This window comes from Lampetra planeri, chromosome 1, assembly GCF_965212315.1.
Source record: "Lampetra planeri chromosome 1, kcLamPlan1.2.h2, whole genome shotgun sequence".
Taxonomy (NCBI): domain Eukaryota; kingdom Metazoa; phylum Chordata; class Hyperoartia; order Petromyzontiformes; family Petromyzontidae; genus Lampetra; species Lampetra planeri.
The window spans coordinates 10,309,683-10,330,827 of record NC_136107.1 but is presented as its reverse complement, the minus strand read 5'-3'; the positions used below and the strand labels follow the sequence as shown (position 1 = coordinate 10,330,827).

Here is a 21,145-nt window from a genome sequence, read left to right as displayed (position 1 = left end):
CAATATGACCCAAATACCCCACCGATTCGCGGAGCAAATGGCACTTCTGCGGTTTAAATTTCAAATTGGCAGCCCGCATTTTGAGAAAAACAGCACGCAACCTCTGGAGGTGTTCACCGAATGTTTTGCTAAAGACGATGACATCGTCCAAGTAAATTAAACACGAATCCCATTGCAAGCCCGCCAAGACCAGTTCCATTAACCGCTGAAAAGTTGCCGGCGCAGAATGTAAGCCCATCGGCAAGCGGTTAAATTGGAAAAGGCCGTGCGGTGTACGGAAAGCAGTCTTGGGTTTTGATTCGTCATCCAGAGGAAGCTGCCAGAATACAGAAAGTAAATCTAGGGTGGAAAAGAATCGCGCCCCCGCCAAGGCATCGAGCGACTCATCCATTCGAGGAAGCGGGTACGCATCGGCCACTGAAATTTTGTTCAACCGCCGAAAGTCGACACAAAACCGCAGTGAGCCGTCGTGTTTTTTCACCAAAACGATCAGTGCGCCCCACGGGCTGTTGGAAGGGGATATGATATCGGCGGCTAGCATGTCATCAACGGCCGATTTGACATGATCCTTTTCGGCGGGACTCAGCCGAAAAGGATTTTGGCGGATTGGCGCGCTGTCACCCGTGTCAATATGGTGTCGCAGCAATTTAGTACAACCAATATCAAATTTGTGTTGACTAAAAACGTCGGCAAACTCTTTCAGGAGAACTCGCAGCTTCCCACGCTGTGAGTCGGACAGGTCCCCTGATCCCGCGCAAAGCGTATCCAGCCATCCGTCATCACAGTCCGAATGCGGTCGCGACGGAGGATCGGTGCTTACCTGACCCACGAGTGGTTCCTCATAGGGTGCCGGCGTTGCGTGTGCAAGCACGTTCCCTTGAGGAACCACGGCCGTTCGCGATCCCACATTAAAGACTGCAATGAAGGGGTCCCCATCCCCTTTCACCATGGTCTGAGCCGCTAGCAAATCGGGTCCATTGACCCCGGCTCGAGATGGTCCCAACAAGACCCCCCGATCCGCAACCCCCACAGCAAACGGCCGACGCAACCTAAGAGGGACGAGCATCTGAGCCCCCGGGGGTACGCGTACAGTTCTCGCCACGAGTGCCTGCACGGTCGCAAATGCCCGACGCTCCGTGGCGGGGGAAGACAAAAATGTTACACGTCGGCCCGACGGGAGCTCGATGCACCCCTGGTCGATCAATATACGGATAGGCATTTTGGCCAAGAAATCCGTCCCCAACAGGCACGGAACCGCCAGCGAGGAGGAAACCAATACAGGGCCGGATAATTTAATGTCCCCAATGCAAATTTTGGCGCGGATTTGCCCAATGATGCCCAGCGAGCCCCCGTTAGCAGCATAGCATGGCACGTCAACGGGGAGCAAAGGACGACTTTGAACGGGAAGGATGTTATAAATCAAATCAGATATAATGGTCGCCGATGCTCCCGTGTCAATTAAAATCCGCACCTCAACCCCATCAATATGACCGACCACGACCGACGACCCCGCCGACGCTGCACCGACACGATGGGAGAGCTCCGACTACTGGCCCAGTTGGAGCGCTCGCCGCATTTCAGAACAATCCGACGCAACGGCCGGCGATTCGCGAGCCCTGTTCGTTTCAGCGAGTGAGTGTGTGACGGATGTGTGCATGGGCCAAACGTGTGAGGTGTCACGACTCGCCGTATTTCTCTGCTGGAGCTTGGGTGGAGACGGCGCGGCGTCCTGACGAGGTGTCGCCCCGCGCTGACGAGGAGCCCGGCACCCTGAAGCCACGTGGCCTTGAAGGCCACAGTTGTAGCAGCGTGTGAGCGCCCCAGATGGCCTGGGCTGCTCCTGGCGGCTCGGTCCGTCCCGAGCCTGTGGTCCCGCAGATCTCCATTCCCCCCGCCGCTCCACCCCGCAGACCTCCTCCGATGGGAGGGCGGGAGCCGCCATGACATGGCCGACCACCCCCTTGGCGGCCTTGCGACGCAGGGACCGCAAGCCCCCGTGGATGTGGCGCACGACCAGCAGGGAAGACATCTCTGTGTCGTCTTGAGCCAAGACGGCGACGTCCAGCTCATCAGCGAGTAGCAACAACTTTTCCGCCACCATAGCGTCCACTCCCTCCTCATCTATCCGCGGAAAAGCTGCCTTCGCCAGGGCCAGGAGAGCCGTCCGGAAAGCCAGAGGCGATTCGTTGGCGTCCCGCTGGCGATCGTGGAACAGCTACCTGCAGTCCGAAGGCGGGCCGTAGACAGCGGACAGTAGCTGCAGCGCCAAGTGCAGCGTGGCGCGCTTTTCCTTAGGCGCCGAGGTGAGTGTAGCCAGGGCGTCGTTGTCCAGCATCGCTGGCAGCGCGCGTAGTGCTTCACTGTCCATCCAGTTCGCCATCTCCTGATGAGCGAGGAACCGTCTCTTGAAGCCACCCCAGTCACCGTCCGCGCCCACGAATTCTTTGAGAGGCGGCAGTCGCTGCTGTAACGCGACGTCCGTGGTCGTGGATCGCGCTCCGTCGTTCCCAGCACTCGTTACAGTGCGGGCGGGCTGCGAGCATGGCATCGCCGGTCGCTCCGTTGTCGACGCCCTGGCCGGTGTTGATGATGTCACGGCTTCTGCTTGGCCCTCGGCAGTCACCTGACGTGGGCCGGCCCCGCCCTCTGCTCCCACTGTAGCGATGGCGGGAAATTTAACCGCGAGCCGCGTCGGGGTGGCGGGAAACGGCGCCGCGCGTCGGCTGCCGTCGTCGTCCCGCGCAGCCCCTCCAGCCCCCAGCCGCGTGATCTCCTCCAACGTGGCGGCCGCAGCGTAGAGCAACTCCGCCAGGCGGGAGTGAGCCAGCCGAAGTCCTTCGGCCGATGCATCCCACCCATCCTGTCATAGCGGCGCGGGTGTGCTCGGCCCCGGTTGCTCGGATCCGACCTCGGCCATCTCTGGTGCCGAGTCGGCCGAGGTGTCCTCCATCTCCGATTCCCTGGTACGCGTCGTCCCTCGTGTGTCCATCGTTGAACGATCACTTCTGACCCCAGATGTAGGAAGTTGCAGGAGGCTTGGACGACGGAGTCGGAGGCACACTTATTTATTAATGCCAACTTGTGTACAGTAACGGGAATACACAGCACTTGAAGGGGTATCGTCCCCTTCACTCTTCTAACAGGGAGACCCCACGTCTAACCCCGCTAACCTACGCCCGAGTCCTCCACTACGGAGCTAGGGGAGGCTACCTATCCCAGCCCTGGTCAAGCTGGGATCCCGGCACCCTGAGTCTCCAGACCGGCTCTTATAAGAACGTCAGTCTGGGCTCTCGGGGCCACGCCACCGGCTTGCCCTGGTCGGCCCTGACAAGGACAGCGAGCCAGGGGAGCTCTGGGGCCTATTCTAGCTGGTCTTCACTCTTCGCTGGTTAAAGCTAACACTCAACCTCGAGCCCTCCGGTTCACCACCTTTTATAGCACTCGGCCCCCTGGAGGGGCCCGTGGGGGATGTAGGTGCGGACGTCGGTGCGAGCACCTCCTCCGTGTACGGCCCTAACCACGCCCCTTGTGTTTGTTACCCATCCGTGCCCATACATCTACACAATTACACCTCTACATATGTAACGGCAGAGATTAGGGATTAATAAAGTACAACCATAACCACAATCATAAAAACAGAAATCTATGCTTTGATTTATATGAAGACAAGTCCAGATATTGTGGCCAAGGTTTAGAAAATTGTTGCTTTTTATTTACATAGCATAGCAATATTTTTTTCTAGCAATATATTGGGGGGGGGGGATATTTTGAGCATATTTGAATATTGGGGAAGATGTGTCCCTCCCAATATATATTATAATTACGGCCTTGGTTCAAAGACATTACGTGACTGGCCGTTTTGGGTTTCTCCCGCACGCAGCTTCCATCCTTCGCGGGAGGTTTTGACTATATCCATCCAACATGAATAGTCTCGAGTCAACAGTCGACGTGTTAACGCTGTGCTAATTGCAGCGGCCACCAGCGGTTGCAGCGGTGACGTTACCCCCTTCTACAAAATCAACGTACGAATGGAAAACAAAATCTATTCTTTTGTTAGTTGATGCAGATATGGTGAGCTTGAGAATTGAATATTAATTCGTGCAAAGAGCGACACGGCCATTGCTCTATTTACGTTCATCTATTGCCGGAGACTTCCATTCATTATAGGCTGTGAATTATACATGCACATCCCCTGTCCAAAACGCTTCGCTGTCGATGACCGTGCAGGTTCACAATGTAAACTATGCAGGCCACCGCACATTATTCACCTGCGCGCCTTGTAACGCCATTCGTTGTGAGCCGCAGTGGTGGGCCGCGCTTTCAACGCCCGTTTTTCCATTCACGAAATGAAATCGATTTTGTGCAATCGATTTGACTAAAGCATACGAGTCTTGGTCCGCTTTATTTCTCAACTTTCCGGATCATGACCTCTTCCCCCTCCCCCATCATGCGGAGGTTTCCACGCCCTGTGCTGTTTTATCTCTCGTATGTTGTAGGGTCGTACCGCGGTGCTGTTCGGCATGACGCTTAATGTTCGTGATGCAGTCATTTTTAGTCTGTTGATGGTCGGGGATGCGGCTATCGACTCATCTCGACGAGCTGTACACACGATGCACCACCACTACGGTGCGTGCAAGCGTTCAGGGTTTCAGCGCAATCGTCCTCGCTGCGTTTCAACATCACAGAGTAGCACCGATTCCGGATTGATTGGTACCAAGGCCGTAGCCATGGAATCAACACTGGGGGGACCAAATCTTCCAAGGGGTGTGGGGTCCCCCCCCCAGAAAAATATCTCAATTTGAAAACTAATTTTCTGCCATTTCCTGCTTAAAATATTTAAAAAATTCACTAACACATAGGATGGAATTTTTATTTCGTTTTGACAATAATGTCTAATAGTGTATTATATTACATTGCTCTGTTTTATCTTTTTTACCTTTTCATTGTATGTAATGGCAGAGATTAGGGATTAATAAAGCACAACCATAACCACAATCATATAAACAGAAAGCTATTTTATAGAAATATATTTGGGGGGGGGGGGGGGACATTCTGAGCATCTTTGAATTGGGGGGGATATATTGGGGGGGGGGGGGAGGATGTGTTCCGCCCCCCCCCCCCCCCAATATATATTATAATTACGGCCTTGATTGGTACCCCAGTCGCGGAGTTAAGTAGACCCCTGGAAAAATAGTGTCCCAGAAATAAAATATCAAATTGCCTCGACCATTTAGTAGTATTGGGTACACCCCCCCCCCCCCCCCATAAGAATAATTTGTGTGGTTCGGTCCGACAACGCATCAGAGAGTTGCTTTCTCAACGAAATTTGGTCAAAGAGGCTGCGTTAAGCACCGTGCGTTTATTTCCTTTCCACGGGCACAGGGAAGAAATCCCGCGCTGCTTAACGCAGGAGAAAGCATTCGCCCATTCATCCGCGTCGCGCGTTTGCACGCCCCGTGTGAGTCTCATCCCTCCACCCCCCGTCCCTTTCCCCTTAGCGGGACACGGCGTGGGACCCACCGGGGGTGGGACGACGCGTGTGTGGGGGGGTGGTGCTGGTGCAGGAAACACGCGTTGGTGAAATTAAAGGGCACACACACGGGGAGGGGAGGGGAGGGGGGGTGGCGAGGGGAGGGAGGCGAGTCCCCTGCTCACCAGGGGTTCGCCGGTTACCGGGAGGGAGCGCAACGGACGCACGGACAGACGAGTCGCGACCGACACCTCTGCCAGCCGAGACATGTCTGCCCCGGGACGAACCGGCGAGTGAGTGACGAAGCTTCGTGTTATCGACAGCGGTGTTGTGACCGGCTGTTGTCGACGGTGACTGGATTGTCGTCAGCTGTTGTTGTGGTGGAGACGGAACGTTGCGCCGGTTCGGCTGTTACAGTGGTGTGTTCGATGTGCCGGTTGAATTTGATGCTGTCGGTGGATGTTGTCGGCTGTCGTGATGGTGACCGGGATGTGTTTGTCTGCTGTTGTGATCGTGACAGTCGGTTGCATGTCTCCACTGTACCGGCTGCTGTGCTGGACGGAGGCTGTGAGTGATGCGCGTGGTTTGTGGCTGTTAGCCCCGACAGTGTGTCATGGTGATTGTTGTTGGTGGTGGTGATGATTGGTGATAGTGGTTGTGGTGGTGGTAATAATTAGTGGTTGTGGTGGTGGTGATGATTGGTGATAGTCTATGGTTGTGGTGGTGGTAATGATTGGTGATAGTGGTTGTGGTGGTGGTAATAATTAGTGATAGTGGTGGTGGTAATGATTGGTGATAGTGGTTGTGGTGGTGGTAATAATTAGTGGTTGTGGTGGTGGTAATGATTGGTGATAGTGGTTGTGGTGGTGGTAATGATTGGTGATAGTGGTTGTGGTAATGATTGGTGATAGTGGTTGTGGTGGTGGTAATGATTGGTGATAGTGGTTGTGGTAATGATTGGTGATAGTGGTTGTGGTGGTGGTAATGATTGGTGATAGTGGTTGTGGTAATGATTGGTGATCGTGGTTGTGGTGGTGGTAATGATTGGTGATAGTGGTTGTGGTTATGATTGGTGATAGTGGTTGTGGTGGTGGTAATGATTGGTGATAGTGGTTGTGGTAATGATTGGTGATAGTGGTTGTGGTGGTGGTAATGATTGGTGATAGTGGTTGTGGTGGTGGTAATAAATAGTGGTTGTGGTGGTGGTAATGATTGGTGATCGTGGTTGTGGTGGTGGTAATGATTGGTGATAGTGGTTGTGGTAATGATTGGTGATAGTGGTTGTGGTAATGATTGGTGATAGTGGTTGTGGTGGTGGTAATGATTAGTGGTTGTGGTGGTGGTAATGATTGGTGATAGTGGTTGTGGTGGTGGTAATGATTGGTGATAGTGGTTGTGGTAATGATTGGTGATAGTGGTTGTGGTGGTGGTAATAATCAGTGGTTGTGGTGGTGGTAATGATTGGTGATAGTGGTTGTGGTGGTGGTAATGATTGGTGATAGTGGTTGTGGTGGTGGTAATGATTCGTGACGGTGGTGATGTTTTTGATGGTGGTGATTATGATTGGTGGTGGTATGGTGATGATGGTGGTAATGATTGGTGATAGTAGTGGTGATGCTGGCAATGATTGGTTGTGGTAATAATTGTTGGTGGTGTGGTAGTGATGGTGGTGGGAACGATTGGTGATGGTGGTAATGATTGGTGATGGCAATGGATAGTGGTGGTAATGATTGGTGGTAGTGATATCATGATTGTTGCAGGTGTTTTCGTGATGGTGGTAGTGATGGTGGTGGTAATGCTTGCTTATGGTGGTAATGATTGGTGGTGGTAGTGATCCTGCACGTAATCCCAGGTGGTGCTAATTATTGGTGGTAGTGATCGTAATAATGATTGTGCTGCGTGTTCCCCCCCCCATCACGGCGCACTCACACAATGCGTTATCGCGTTCGCCCGCATTGAGCAGAGCCACACGCGGTTCAGGCCGCACGAGTGGAGGGAGCAGTGCACATTCCCCTGTAACCCACGGTGACACTCCCACACCCCCGATACGTCCTTGCGATATGAACACGCACATCTCGTTATCGGCCCACCACTGGATGAGGGCATGGATCGGCCACGGCGTGCGGGTCGTGGGGGTTGTTTTGGCTGTGACGTTCACCGCGTTGGACGGTGCTGGTTGCTGTGAAAGCATCGAGGCGAGTGCGACAATGACGACCCGTCACACATCACAATGCAAATTCACACGGATTTGGGCAGGGTGACGCGTGTGGATTTTAATCACGCATGGTCCGTCCTACGTTGTGGGCCAACTACAGGTCACGTCGCCTGAGCTAATTTTTTCTAGATTTGAAGCTTTCGTGACTGCAGGAATCCATACTCTTTGGTTCCTTCGGTAAACTCACGTGGGTAGACAAAATAAAAGAGCACGACGTTTCGATCGCAACGCATGCGACCGTCTTCAGGTGAGAACTGGTGTGTTTGTCTCACCCGAAGACTGTCGCTTGCGTTGCGATCGAAACGTCGCGATCTATTATTTTGTCTACCTACGTGACTTTACCCAAAGAACCAAAGTGTATGTGTCATTTTTTGCCGTGTGCTGTGGAGTACAGTAAGACGATGATACGATTATTGTGCCAAATATGTCAGGAATGGAAACACGCGTGCTCTGCGAATGCGGGCAGAACAGTTTCACGTGACTTCAAAGGGCAGCCAACCAGCCTTACGCCATGGAGATAAGTACGTTATATGGCCTTGCACCATGAACCAGAGGTGGGACAAAGTCATTGTTATGCAAGTCCAAGTCGAGTCGCAAGTCATCAAATTCATGACTCGAGTCTGACTCGAGTCCAAGTCACATGACTCGAGTCCACATCTCATAGGTGGGACAAAGTCATTGTTATGCAAGTCCAAGTCGAGTCGCAAGTCATCAAATTCATGACTCGAGTCTGACTCGAGTCCAAGTCACATGACTCGAGTCCACACCTCTGCCATGAACCCGGTCACCTTAGGTCGGTAACCGACCATTGCTGACATCCGTGGTCGTCATATCTGAACAACCCCAACCCCCTCGCCCGCCTCATCCACGCCATCCATCTCTTGACTAACCCCGCAGAGACCGGCGTGGTTTACCAAACGACCCTGTGGCTGACTCGGCGTGCAGAGAGGAGAGGAGGACTTAACAGTAGCTTTATAAGGGATCATCTATATATATAAAAAAGGGAAATGTGTGAATGTGTGTCTTTTCAAAATGTTTAGCATACTTCCAGACATGCAACAAACTTGAAATTTGGCATGTGGGTAGCTTCCAGACTGTACACAATGGAAAAGTATAAAAATAGACCTTTGTATTTGGGGGGGGGGGCGCAATAATGGATATATTTTGCACGGCAAGTGAGCGGTGACGTCACATCTGTGATGTCACCCGCATGCGGCAGCGTCACGCAGTGTGCCTGCTGACGTCACGCTCCCCCCCTCCACCGCGTAGGCCGTGTATTAATCCAAGACAAGAATCCAAGTCCCGGGCGAAGCCGGGTAGTAAAGCTAGTTAATCATAAGAAAAAACTTTTTTTTATCAGTTACCTACACATTGTTACGACAGTTTTCAGTCATCTTGTGGGGAAACAGAACTGCTGAGCAGTGGAATTCTGAGCCGGGTCGTACCGTGTGTGTGAACTTTGCTCGCTGGGTGCTGCACGGAAGGGACTGTGCTTGGTTTACACAGCGCGTTCCCGTCACACTGAACGCCACGGTTAATTTGTGACTTCACATGCCCTTGCAAGTTCAGGTGGTAGTGACTATATGCAGCTGGCCTGTAATCCAGCACTGTTGGAGGCAGCGAGGGGTTGGCGGATCGCACAGATGTGAAACTCCCTTCCCCGTTGGCGTTGAGGAAGGTGCTATAACCTGGCTCGCCAGGAGAGGGCAGTGCATAAAGTGGACTAATCGCCATCTTTTTCCATCTGTACGGGGGATAAAGTGTTGTTCCCGTGGATTTTCTCTCCGGGTGCTCCGGCTTCCTCCCACGCGTATAATAACAAAACACTCTCTTTATTAATTGATTGAAAACAACTTAAAATAAAAAAAACCCAATGCACGACCCTCATTTTAAACGAGTTCTACAACTCAGTGTGGCTTTCCTGGATAAGTAAATAAAGAAAAAGTGATTCCGGAGTGTAAGAATACTTTACAGAACTCCATTTGTCCCTGCGCTGCAACTTGAAGGTCTCGACACGTTGTTGACCGTGGGGGCTGTTTGGCCATACTTCACGACGCTGGTCAGTACGGGCTGGTAACAGGGCAGTGTTTAGACGGCACTCGCCACTGATGTTGGTCGTGAATCTAACTCAGGCTCCCAGGTTCAGTTATTCGTAATGAACTAATAACTATTGTTTTATTTTATATTAGTATTTGCCACATAAGGCAGATTGAGTATAACTGCCTACAACATCCAACACAAGAGTGGAAAAAGCTGACATCGTGAACCATTGTTAACAACTCCATCGGAAACCGCTCCCAACAAGGCTCGTTCATCCCATAATCTCTCCCAAAAAATGTTGTTCGCCCATAACCACTCCTCGAACGCATTCAGTTTCAGTTTCATTCATTTGGTATAGCCCTGTGAGCCATTCGGCTCTTGAATCGGGCGCAACCGCAACAAGCAAAAAACAAAAACATGAACAAGAAAACATCTTAAAGTGACTATGCGCAAACAGAAAATCCAGGAAAAAACTGCAAAGTCTTCCAGAAAAAAAGCACCGTACACCAACGCTGTGCAAAAATCCCAGTGGGATGCAAGTCAAACAACAACCACAAGACAACTTAGATTAAAGCCATCATTCTAACTCCGTACTACAACAAACAGACATGGCCAAACTAAACAACTTTTCGAAATCACCAAAATAAAGCCATACGCAATGTAACAGTGATCATAGGAACTGTGACAGAAATTTCACAATAAACGACATGAACAACATGTACCACCAAACCCTGCAGCCATAGCTGGCTGCGTGAGTCACTCAAACAACATTGACAGGGACGCCAACACCCTGCTCAGACCCCTCTGCCCGGACCCACCCTCTGCTCCGACATCCTCCCCCACCTCTTCGCCTCCCACACGCAGCCCTCTAATGAATGTAGCGCACAGAAAGCATTCTGGGTCACGCTGACCCCACTCCCTTCACATACTGAGCTCCTGCGGATGCTGCTGGCTTTGCGTGTGAGACGGAGGGGTTGAAGAGGGCGGCGGCGGCGGTGGTTGGGGATGGGTTGGGGTTGATTGTGAAACGAAGGGACCGCGGCTGAATGCAAGAAGCCATATCATGCCTCCCTGGAAATTGCGTAAATCACGTTGAACTTCTTTCGCGCTGTACGTAGCCAACAGGGCCAATAGAAGGTACGGGAGAAGGACAACAAACTATACACAAAAAGCAGTTCTAAATAAATTAGTTTTCCATGTAGATGTTTTAAAGTACATAGCTCCAGTGGCTTCCTAATATCGGCATGAAGAGTGTTCCAGACGGCGCGCAGAAGTGCATTTGAAAGCGCGCGATGCAGTGGCCGTCTTTTATCTATGGTCTGCCAAAAGCTGCTGCGAGGATGACCGGAGTTTGTGTGATGGTTTATGATCCTTGACAAGATCAGAAAGGTGTTGTGGTTCTTTTGTGGCGAGCACTTTGTGTTGAGTGAAGAGCGTGATGGACGGTTCTTGAGCAGCTCACACAAAAACGACTAATTGGTACCACGCAGAGTGGCAAATACTCACAATTATTTTCTAAAATTAGATAATCTCAAAATTTACAAATACATATCATAGCAACGTCACTACAGTAGATTACGAGAAATACTGCTTTTAAGGAAGGGTATCTTGGTATGTTCGATATCGAGTGTATCGTTTTGGAAGCGCGAAGAATGCAATATTAAACATCCACGGAATATGAAACTAAAAATGAAGTGTGGCTGTAACTCGAATAGTTTGGTATATACCATGGGTTTTCTTCTGCCCATGGTGGACGGGTAGAATTTGCCTCTCCAAGTGGTACCGACCAACCCAGCTTGGCTCATGTCACCGCGCGAGCCATCGACCCTTGACCCCGCGTGTGTCGGGAGCTGTTTGTCGCGATAGTTTAATGGCTTATTGTCTTCTCTCTAATGTAAGATGCAGTACGTGCGTATTCTTTATGGTTCACATGTTCCACATTGTTACTCATGGAAACGTATGCATCATGCAATTATTACTGTTAAGGAAAGTATGTGGGTTTCCGCAGAGTGTGCTGCTTGGAAAAGCAAAAACTCAACTCTTTCTTATTTTACCAGGTAAGGCCCACTGGGCTATGTAGCTCTTTTTCAGAAGCAACCAGGTGACAAATGATAGCTCAACGAAGTCGCTTATCACGTAAGAATGGAGAGCAGCCAAATAAGTTGATTTTAAACGCGGAGACCTGGAGAAAAAATATACGCGACCACGGGGAGAACGTGCAAACTCTAAATACACAGGCGTCATGGTCTAAATATACACGCGTCAGGTTCGGGACCGAACCCACGACCTCCTGTATTACAGGCGAGGTAGTTAACATCTCGCCACCGTGGCGGAAGGCATCATGGACAGTGGTCGAGACTAATGATGGAGTGGCAGCCCATCGAGTGAACACACCCGGCGGGCACACCCACCACGGAGATGGATCAGCTCATAGGCGGATGCGAGACGAATTGTTGCATCCCAGATATGTGATGGATGGTGACGGCTTGGGAAAGGAATGCCTTCATCCAACAGTGGATTGATCATGGCCAATGATAATGACAATGATTTATGTCATACCACTGTGTGGTTGTCCCGTATATTGCAATGAGCACCACCCAAACTGTTTTTTTGAGTTTACGTGCTGGCTGCTTAATGACGCAATTGCTCAATTTACATCAGTGCTTCTATGCTTCAAATATTACTGTTGCTGTGCATGCATGTGGAATTGTACCGCTGACGCCTGTTAAATAAATAGCCGTTGTTGCCATAAAGAGACTCACTTAGTGAGTGCCAGGTGGTAAATCGTTGAATTGCACACCTCTACAAGTGGAACACCTGTGTTGGCTTGCCTCTCCAGGGAGGGGAGAGATTGTCGCTCGTTCTGTCACCTCACTTGATAATCTCCATCACCCTGTTTCTGGTCTGCCCTCTCACCCCCCTCCCCCCTCTCGTACTCAGTGGCCTCGTCAAGGTGATAAACCCTCACCTGGCCTCATTGCAGGATGACGTCCTCTACCACTTCGGCCTGGCCACCAAATCCCACGACCTCCCGGCCATGTTTGGGGACGTCAAGGTGGAGTGACTGACTGACGCGCACACACCACACAGCGTAGTAATGTTGTTCCCCTGGGATATGAGGATATGACCCTCACAGTATCGTAGGAAGAGCGGCAGAACCCGAGTTCGATTCCCGCTCATGGCCACCAAACACCAGTGACGATTATCTGAATTGGTTCTGGGCCTCCGTTAGGTCGACTCAGCCTCAAATGATTACCTGGTGCTGTGTGTAAGCATCGCCAGTGGGGAGACAAAGGCGGTCGGGCGTGGTGCTGGCCACCCACCCTTTAAAGGTGCTCGTTAAATGCGCTTGCCCCAAAAGTCTGTTAAGGCTATACGGGGGGATCTTTGTTTTTGTCTTAGTGCCTGTGTCTGCCGTGTGTGAATCATGTGCGTGTGCGCGCACGTGTCAGTTTGTGTGCGTGGGTGGCAGCGCGTGGCGGATGCTGGCCTTCGCGCGTTACATCGCCAAGGAGCTGGAGCTGCCGGACCAGGGAGATGGGCCCACCAACCTGTGCGAGGCCACGGACCGATACTGCATGTACAAAGTGGGGCCCGTGCTGTCCGTGAGCGTGAGTGGCACCTCCCTCTCTCCGGCACCAGCGCCACTCCGCACGAACGCAGTCCTCAAATGCGTCACCCTCATACTCAATTTCGGACGGCCGAAGACAGTCCAAAGTTTCACGAGTCGCGTTGTAAGGAGCTCGCCAAAAGCCATGCCCAGTTGACATACTCATGTGGGATGTCTAGATGCAACAGCATACCGTGGGCAGCGTGACGCTTTTGGATTCTCGAGTGTATCGTGGGCCAAGGGACTCGGAGACAGACACTTCTTTCATTGTTTAGCTGGTACCTGCTGACCCAACACGACACTCTAAGGTCTGTGTTGAAATACCTGTCATTACCTGTGTTGCTACATTAGGGGACGTGCTCAGAACACGTTACCCGTACAAATGTCTCGCTCACCTTGGATGGATCCCCAATGCACACTCCTCCACGAAGGCTCACTGCCAAGTTGTAGAGAATGTTGTGGTGCCGTTTGCCTTCACCCACTCCCCCACTTACCGCCACCACCCCCACCACTGTCGCCACAGCACGGCATGGGCGTTCCGTCTATCGGCATCATGCTCCACGAGCTCATCAAGCTGCTGTTCCACGCCAAGAGCCGCAACGTGCGAATCTTCCGCATCGGCACGTCCGGCGGCATCGGTGCGACGCACACCCCTCACTCCGTCTCAACGCCAATGTAGCCTGGCACCCAGCAGCACCGGCTCGCCTTCCGCTCGAGAAATTAAACCAATTGTTCGGCGGTGACACTAAATTCAGCTAGTGTGTTAGTGTGTACGTGGGGCCTTGAAGGGAAACATATCACAGGCGACGTTTTGAGCAATGACCCTTCTGCATAGCACATATATAGAAAGGCCAGAGGGATAGAGTGAATAAGAGACTGCAACGTGGGGCCTCCTAAGAAAACGATTTTGCGTTCAAGACTTACAATTGTCCACTTCAGACAGTCGGCAGAGTGAAGTATGGTCATAGAACCCCCCACGACCCTCATGGTGCAGAGAGACCCTCATGCAGCAGCGAATTGACAGGAGGACTGTGTATCAGCATGGACTCACAGTCGTGAAAATCACAATTATCATGGTTCGCAACGTAGAGTGGGAAAGAAGTTCTACATGCATACTGGAGCTCATTGCAGTCGAGCGTGATTAACAGTGCATGTGAGGACAAAAACGTCAAGGCATTAGCCACGTGAATACTCCTATCCCTGTCTTCTGATTGGCTAATCTGGACCTTTCTATGCATCATTCAAACCTCAGGCTTGCTGAACATGCGGCGAATTTCAACAGGAGACACGTCTGGTGCTTAATAATATTCGACCACAGAGGGCACGTTCCGTCTTCCAGCATCTCAACATTTCATAAGACTGTCCTGCTTAATTTGATTAATTTTCTCATTTGAAAAAACGTTATTTGATCATTTAAAATTACATTCAATTAATACATTACAATTGTATAAGGCATTCTTGTACGACAGTACTCCAACATACACGGCTGGCACACCGCACCGCTGGTGATTAAAGTCGTGCGCTGCATACACAAGACTCTTATTTGTGGATAGCGTCCAACACGAGAGGATATCCAGACGCTGGATGACTCTTGACCGCCACACTTCCATCGAGTTGACGGCTGTCACCGGTTGATGTCGCACGCTGACCGTGACGCACGGGGGGAGGGGGAGGGAGGGAGGGGTCGGAAGGTCATGTAAGTTTCCCATTTCGATCCTCGATCTCATGACCACGCAGGGCTGGAGCCGGGCTCCGTGGTGGTGTCGCGCACCGCCGTGGACGAGCAGTTCCGCCCCGAGTTCCGCCAGGTGGTGCTGGGCGAGGTGGTGACGCGCGACTCCGAGCTGGACGCCGAGCTGGCGCACGAGCTGCTGCAGTGCGCCAAGGACTTCGCCGACGAGTTCCCCACCATCGTGGGCGACACCATGTGCACAAACGACTTCTATGAGGGTGAGCAGCAACGCCACGCAGGTGTGAGCGACGCCTGCGCGGCAGTGGGCATGCTGGCGACGGGGACCCCAGTGGCGCAGCGGCGTTGGCATGGGCTCTGGTGCGAGGAATTAAATGGGACCCCTGTTTAATTTCTACCCCCCCCCACCAAACCCGCTCTCTCTGTAGCCCGGTGCCATGTGGCCCTGGTGCAGTTGCACTGCCTGCACACACGATAGCTGCAATGTAGTCGAGAGAGGGGTCGGTGAGACATTTGGGTGGCCCTTATTTGGCAGTAGCTGGCACGTCGCTCAGAAGAGGACCGTTGCTCCCTGTCTCGAGATCACAAGGTGAATGAAGTCTTTGTCTGGACCAACTGATCTCCACCATCATCGTTCCAGGGTTAATTAAGTTAAGTACCTCCTAGTAAGAATCGCTCAGCGGGACGTCAGTTTTGGCTGTCCCGGTGTCTGCTGTGGAAGCCGTGGAATTTCCAACACAGGCACAGGACTGCCAATGAGCGCATGTGCGGCCCAACGCTCGTCTGAGTTTTGAGTCATCTCTTTGTTTTTTAATTTGGTTCATGTTGGTCCCTTACAAATCCCAGGTTTATCCTATTGCCGATTCACCGCTGGTGACCTCCCTATACTTGTGACCTCTCTGTGACCTCGTGCTTTGACCTCTTTGCGCACGTAGGTCAGGGTCGACTGGATGGGGCACTGTGCTGCTACACGTCGGTGCAGAAGCTCGAGTATCTGAAGCGCGCCTATTCGGCCGGCGTGCGAAACATCGAGATGGAGTCGTCCATCTTCGCCGCCATGTGCAAGCTCTGCGGCATCCGCGGTGAAGCCCTCGCGTGGCCCAGTGGTGCCAGCTTCGCGATGCCGTCGGCTTGATCCAAAGACGTTTTGGGGGTTTTGTTAAAGCGACTAGTTTTGACAAATCTCGGAGACTTTCTGGGATGAGGAAATTATGCAGATTTAAGAGCGATTCCCGGTGTGTGTTGAGGATCGTGTATTAGTGTACGACGTTTGTTTAATTTGTCATTTGTCCAGAGATATTTTTGAGGATGCTGGAAAGTCTATCGAGTGACATCTACCGATTCCTCAATGTCCGTTTGCGTACTTTTCGCTTTCACTGGTTGGCAACGCTGCACATCACCATGTAAATACGCCTATAGCAGGGTATTCAATTACAAAACGGCACGCACATCTGGGTTGAGAACCCCAGAATGGGTACATCCCACTGTAACCGTACACCCGACCATTTATAGATTATACGTTTCAGTGTTCTCCCCACATGCATCGGGTTTCTCCAGAAATTAAGATTTCCTTTCACGTTATTTTTAAAAGGTTAAATGTCCCAAGCAGGATCATCCTTCTGTAACTGTGTTGAGAGTTTTTTAGAAAATAATGAATATGAATTGGTTGTAACAATAGCAATATGTACAAACTAAAAACAAGGGCATTTAAAAAACCGTTGTCATCAACGTTCTGAAAAACATTGGGTAGAAAAAGCCTTGATGCATCAGGGTCTCGGTATTACTTCAAGAAGATTTCGTTATCGTCCTTTGCCTTGGAAGTGATGACGATCATAATGATCATGAATAGATTAGAAGGTAATATCAGGTGATTGCACGACCCTTGCACACAATTACGGTGATGCTCAGACACGTCACCCGAAACCTTTGTAAAAAAACAACAACATTGAACTCTTCGTGACCTGGCATCGTAGCTATGCATGTGTGCGCCAAGCGTGCGCCAAGCGTTCGTGGTGCCACGGTGGTGTCCCACTGACCACGAGCAAGCCGACTATCCTGTGTTGCTACTCAATTACAAACCAAAAAAAGATTTTGCCACCATCAAGATTCGCGTGGCCTTATCGCTGAAACATATGCAGGAAGTTAACGTTTTGGCCAACAAGCCCTTATTCAGAGGAGGAGGAAAAATTCATATTTTTATTGTAATTGGAGCACAAACCTTACTTTGTCGTGCCGAGAACGCTGCCAATTTTGAAAAGAGCTGGTTTACGAACAGTTCTCTGTTAGTCGACACTGACTGACAATCCTTCAAGCAATCCTCAAGTGATCCTTATCCACTGTTGCCCCCAATGTGTGCAACCCGTCGACCACCATCAAACCTCAGTTTTATTTTGCCGACCGCCATGTACCAACAAAATCGTTTTCAGAATTGAAACGACTCTAAATCGTAACGTCGGACCACTTCCCATGGTCTTGCAGACCACTAGGTCCACGGATTGCAAGTTGGCAACCACTGGCTTCGATCGCTGAAATTGATTTTGATGGTGACCTGCTACAATAAGAGGACAACAATTCAGTTCTTCGGGAACTGCCGATGGTTTTTGCACAACGCACGCAAGCGGAATACTTTTGTACACATTTGTGTGCTCGAATTGTAAATGTTGTGAGTTTACTCTCCAACACACTGGTGTGCTGAATTAGTTTACGTGACAAACCTTACTAATTCGCGGTGTCAGGTGGCGGCGGGTTTAACGACACATTTGTATTTATGCGATTTAACCCCCCAAAAAAACTCTGTTATGGATAATATTGGTCCCGAAAGCCTACTCGTATTAATCTGACATTTCTGTGCGTTGTTTAAAAACGTTTCGTTTTCCGGCCTGCGCAGTTTTCTTCTGCTTCTGTCACGATCGCCAATGACCGACAGATTCGCGATTTCATGGATCAAGATTAAAGCGCACGAGTTGCAGTACCACCGTTCACCCGGCGGGTGACGCTACCACCCCCTCACTCGGCAGAGGTCCCCGCCGGGAAGCAATGGGGGGGGAGGAAGGGAGCCCCTTCGAGTGAACAGCCGCTAGAGGGAGGCAGCGACCCGGCACTGAAGCGGGAATTATTCGAATTTGAGAAGCCACACCGCGTGCCACATCCCCCCCCCCTCCACACAGACTGCCGCTCCGGGAATAGCCACGATTTTGGAGTCGAAATTCCGTTCAAGAATCCACGTGTTGTTTTCTTCTCTCTGCACCTTGTCGTTTGTATGAATGGCTCGTCTGTAACTGCCTCCTTTTGTGCCGTCCCGTGTGTGCTCTTGTCGCGTTGCAAGTACGGTCACGTGTTGTCGACGGACGGCCAGGTTCGATTGTGTCAGTCTCATCGGTGACGCCTCCTAAATGCAGCTGCCCCTTGCTTCCGTTCTTCGCGTCCGCACTTTTCTGTCTCGTTGGTAACGGCATGCAGTCGTCTCTATTGCTGTGTATTGTTTCTATTGTCTCATATACGTGCGTGGTGTGCGTCGTGTGCTTTGCAGGGTGTGGCGTGCTATGTGTGTTTCGCAGTGTGCGGTGCGTGGTGTGCGGTGGTTCGTGGTGTGCGGTGTGGTGATCCTCTGCGTGCTGTGCGGTGTCCGCAGCTGCCGTGGTTTGCGGTGTGGTGATCCTCTGCGTGCTGTGCGGTGTCCGCAGCTGCCGTGGTGTGCGTCACGCTGCTGGACCGCCTGGAAGGGGACCAGATCAGCAGTCCCCACGCCGTGCTCTCCGACTACCAGGAGCGGCCGCAGCGACTCGTGTCGCGCTACATCCGCAATCAGCTGTCCAGTGCGAGCGGCCGAGCGCATGGCCTCCGAGGGCCCGGCTCCAAAAGCAGCAACGAGGCCACGGCTCTTTGAGTCTCCACTCTGACCGGTCACTGCCTCAGCAGCGTCACCCTTTACCCGAGGACTCTGCTGCAAGTTCAACCCTTTACACCTAGAATGTTGATGCTAGTTCCACCCTCTACCCTAGAACTCGACCTCCCTGCCAACTCTGCACCCAGCACGCCCCACCCTGCAGCACTCTACCTCGAGCCTGGTTCCCAAACCCAGTTCTCCATAACACCATCCGATACCTCATATGTCCCGACTCTCCACCCCTGAACATCCCACCCCGACTCTCCACCCCTGCACTCACTCACCCACTTTTCTTCAACTCTCTACCTCTTCACTCACTCCCCCTACAGCCCGACTCTCCACCCCTGCTCCCACTCTCCTACTCCACCCCGACTCTCCACCCCTGCTCCCACTCCACCCCGACTCTCATCAATGCACCCACTCCACCCTGACTCTCCACCCCTGCTCCCACTCTTACACTCCACCCTGCAAACTCTCATGACTCATGTGGCCCAGCCTGTATCCGTATCACTCGTGAGTTCCTGTAAACAAATAACTTCAAGGCGGGGGGGAGCGGGGGGCTCCCTTTGTTGTGGGTGCAGGTTACGCAGCAGTTACCCCGTGGTTATCATGTGGTTACCCCGTGCTGTACGCTCGTAGTGTATCGAAGACTGTTCAACGTGTCTTGTATGTTCAAGTGTCGCTGTTGAAGCGTACAAACAAGAGTTTGCTCGTTCGTTTAGTATTTATACTCAAATTAGTTATGTGCATTTCATTTGACATTGTACATACTCAGGCGCCGTATGCTGAACTTAATACGTCACAAAGAGTGTTACTGTGTGTACACGTCTATGTATGTGTACGCGTGCTAGGGTTTCACTGTGTGTGCACGTGTATAGATCACGATAGCGATGGATACTGGTGTTGTAGCTAGCGTCTAGGACATATCATAGAGATGACTGCAAGAGTTGTATTTTCATTTGCGAAAAACACAACACATTCGTCAATAACACCTTGGCCGTATCAATGATAATAAGCCAAGAATGTGTGTCCCACGTGTGACGTCACTCCACGAGGCCCACCTCCCCCGCGTGATGTCACTCTACATAAGGCCCACCCCCATGCGTGACGTCACTCCACATGAGGCCCACCCCCTTCATTAATATTCATGAGTGGGTGGATATTTACTCTAACGCAGAGAAAGGTCAAGCAGAATTAAATAATTTATTACGCAAAGTCACTTCAAATATGACGTTTCTTTACAGAAAGTGACGATAAAAAATAAATATACGCAGCACACTGCTACATCCGTGTGTGACGTCACTGCAAAAGGGGTCCCCCCTATAATTAATAATCAGGATTTTTACACTCCCGCAGAAGAAGGTCGAGTGGAAAGAAATCTTAGGCAAATTCGCTTTAAATTTGATGTTTCTTTATTGAAAAAGTGAATAAAATAAATATTTCTACGCAGCAACAAAGTATTTGTGGTGTATTCTTTGGATCTTTCGGTAAAGTCACGTAGATAGGTTCAAAGAAAATAACTAAAAATAACAAAAAACTACGACGTTTCGATCGCAACACAAGCGTTCGTCATCAGGAAGAGGGGGTTAGCTTCTAAAGGTCAACTGTTTATAAAGGTTTGAAATGGGCGTAGCCCAAATATCAGCAGCCAATGTTAATGTAAGTTGTGGACAGCGACCGTGACGGTGATGGGTTTTCCCACCAATCAAAGGGTTGCCCAGCAAAAATGATCATGATAATGTAAGAACGTTGAGAGGACTCCATAGCGGGCGCCCTGAGGTGGCTATGTTAATGTGAGAGATTAGTATGTTAATGTAAGATCGCAAAGCAAAAACCTCCAACTCGGTGAGCGAGATGGCTGTGTTAGAATGAGAAATGTAACCTGTTCATGTAAAATCAGAGAGCCGAAAGTAACAACTAACATCAGAAGGTGGTAAGGATGGGAACATCACAGCTAGTTATGACTTAAACTGGTTGATAACGTTCTTCCAATGATTGCTCAGTTTATACCCATCTTCTCGATTGAAATTGTGTCTGTGTCTATATACAGGGTGTAGATGTTTTAATCGAAAGGAGGCCAGATAGCTCAATGAGTCACTGTCTACAGGAAAGCCACCCATACGGATGCATATCTAAAACTTGACTCCCACCATCATCCTTCCCAGAAGAATTCCTTCATCAAAACTCTACACCATTGAGCTCGATGTATTTCCGACCATCATCACCTAGCCAGT

The 21,145-nt window shown here is 50.9% G+C and overlaps 1 protein-coding gene across 1 annotated transcript; it reads left to right on the top strand.

The window, feature by feature from the left end:
- Positions 1–5,642: 5,642 nt before the first annotated feature.
- LOC144717525 (uridine phosphorylase 1-like) lies at positions 5,643–20,368 on the top strand. Its single transcript, XM_078592922.1, is given in 8 exon segments — positions 5,643–5,763; positions 12,666–12,780; positions 13,178–13,336; positions 13,859–13,973; positions 15,073–15,285; positions 15,961–16,107; positions 18,709–18,873; positions 18,876–20,368. Coding segments are annotated over 8 exon segments (1,059 nt in total). The 5' UTR covers positions 5,643–5,737; the 3' UTR covers positions 18,995–20,368.
- Positions 20,369–21,145: the final 777 nt, after the last annotated feature.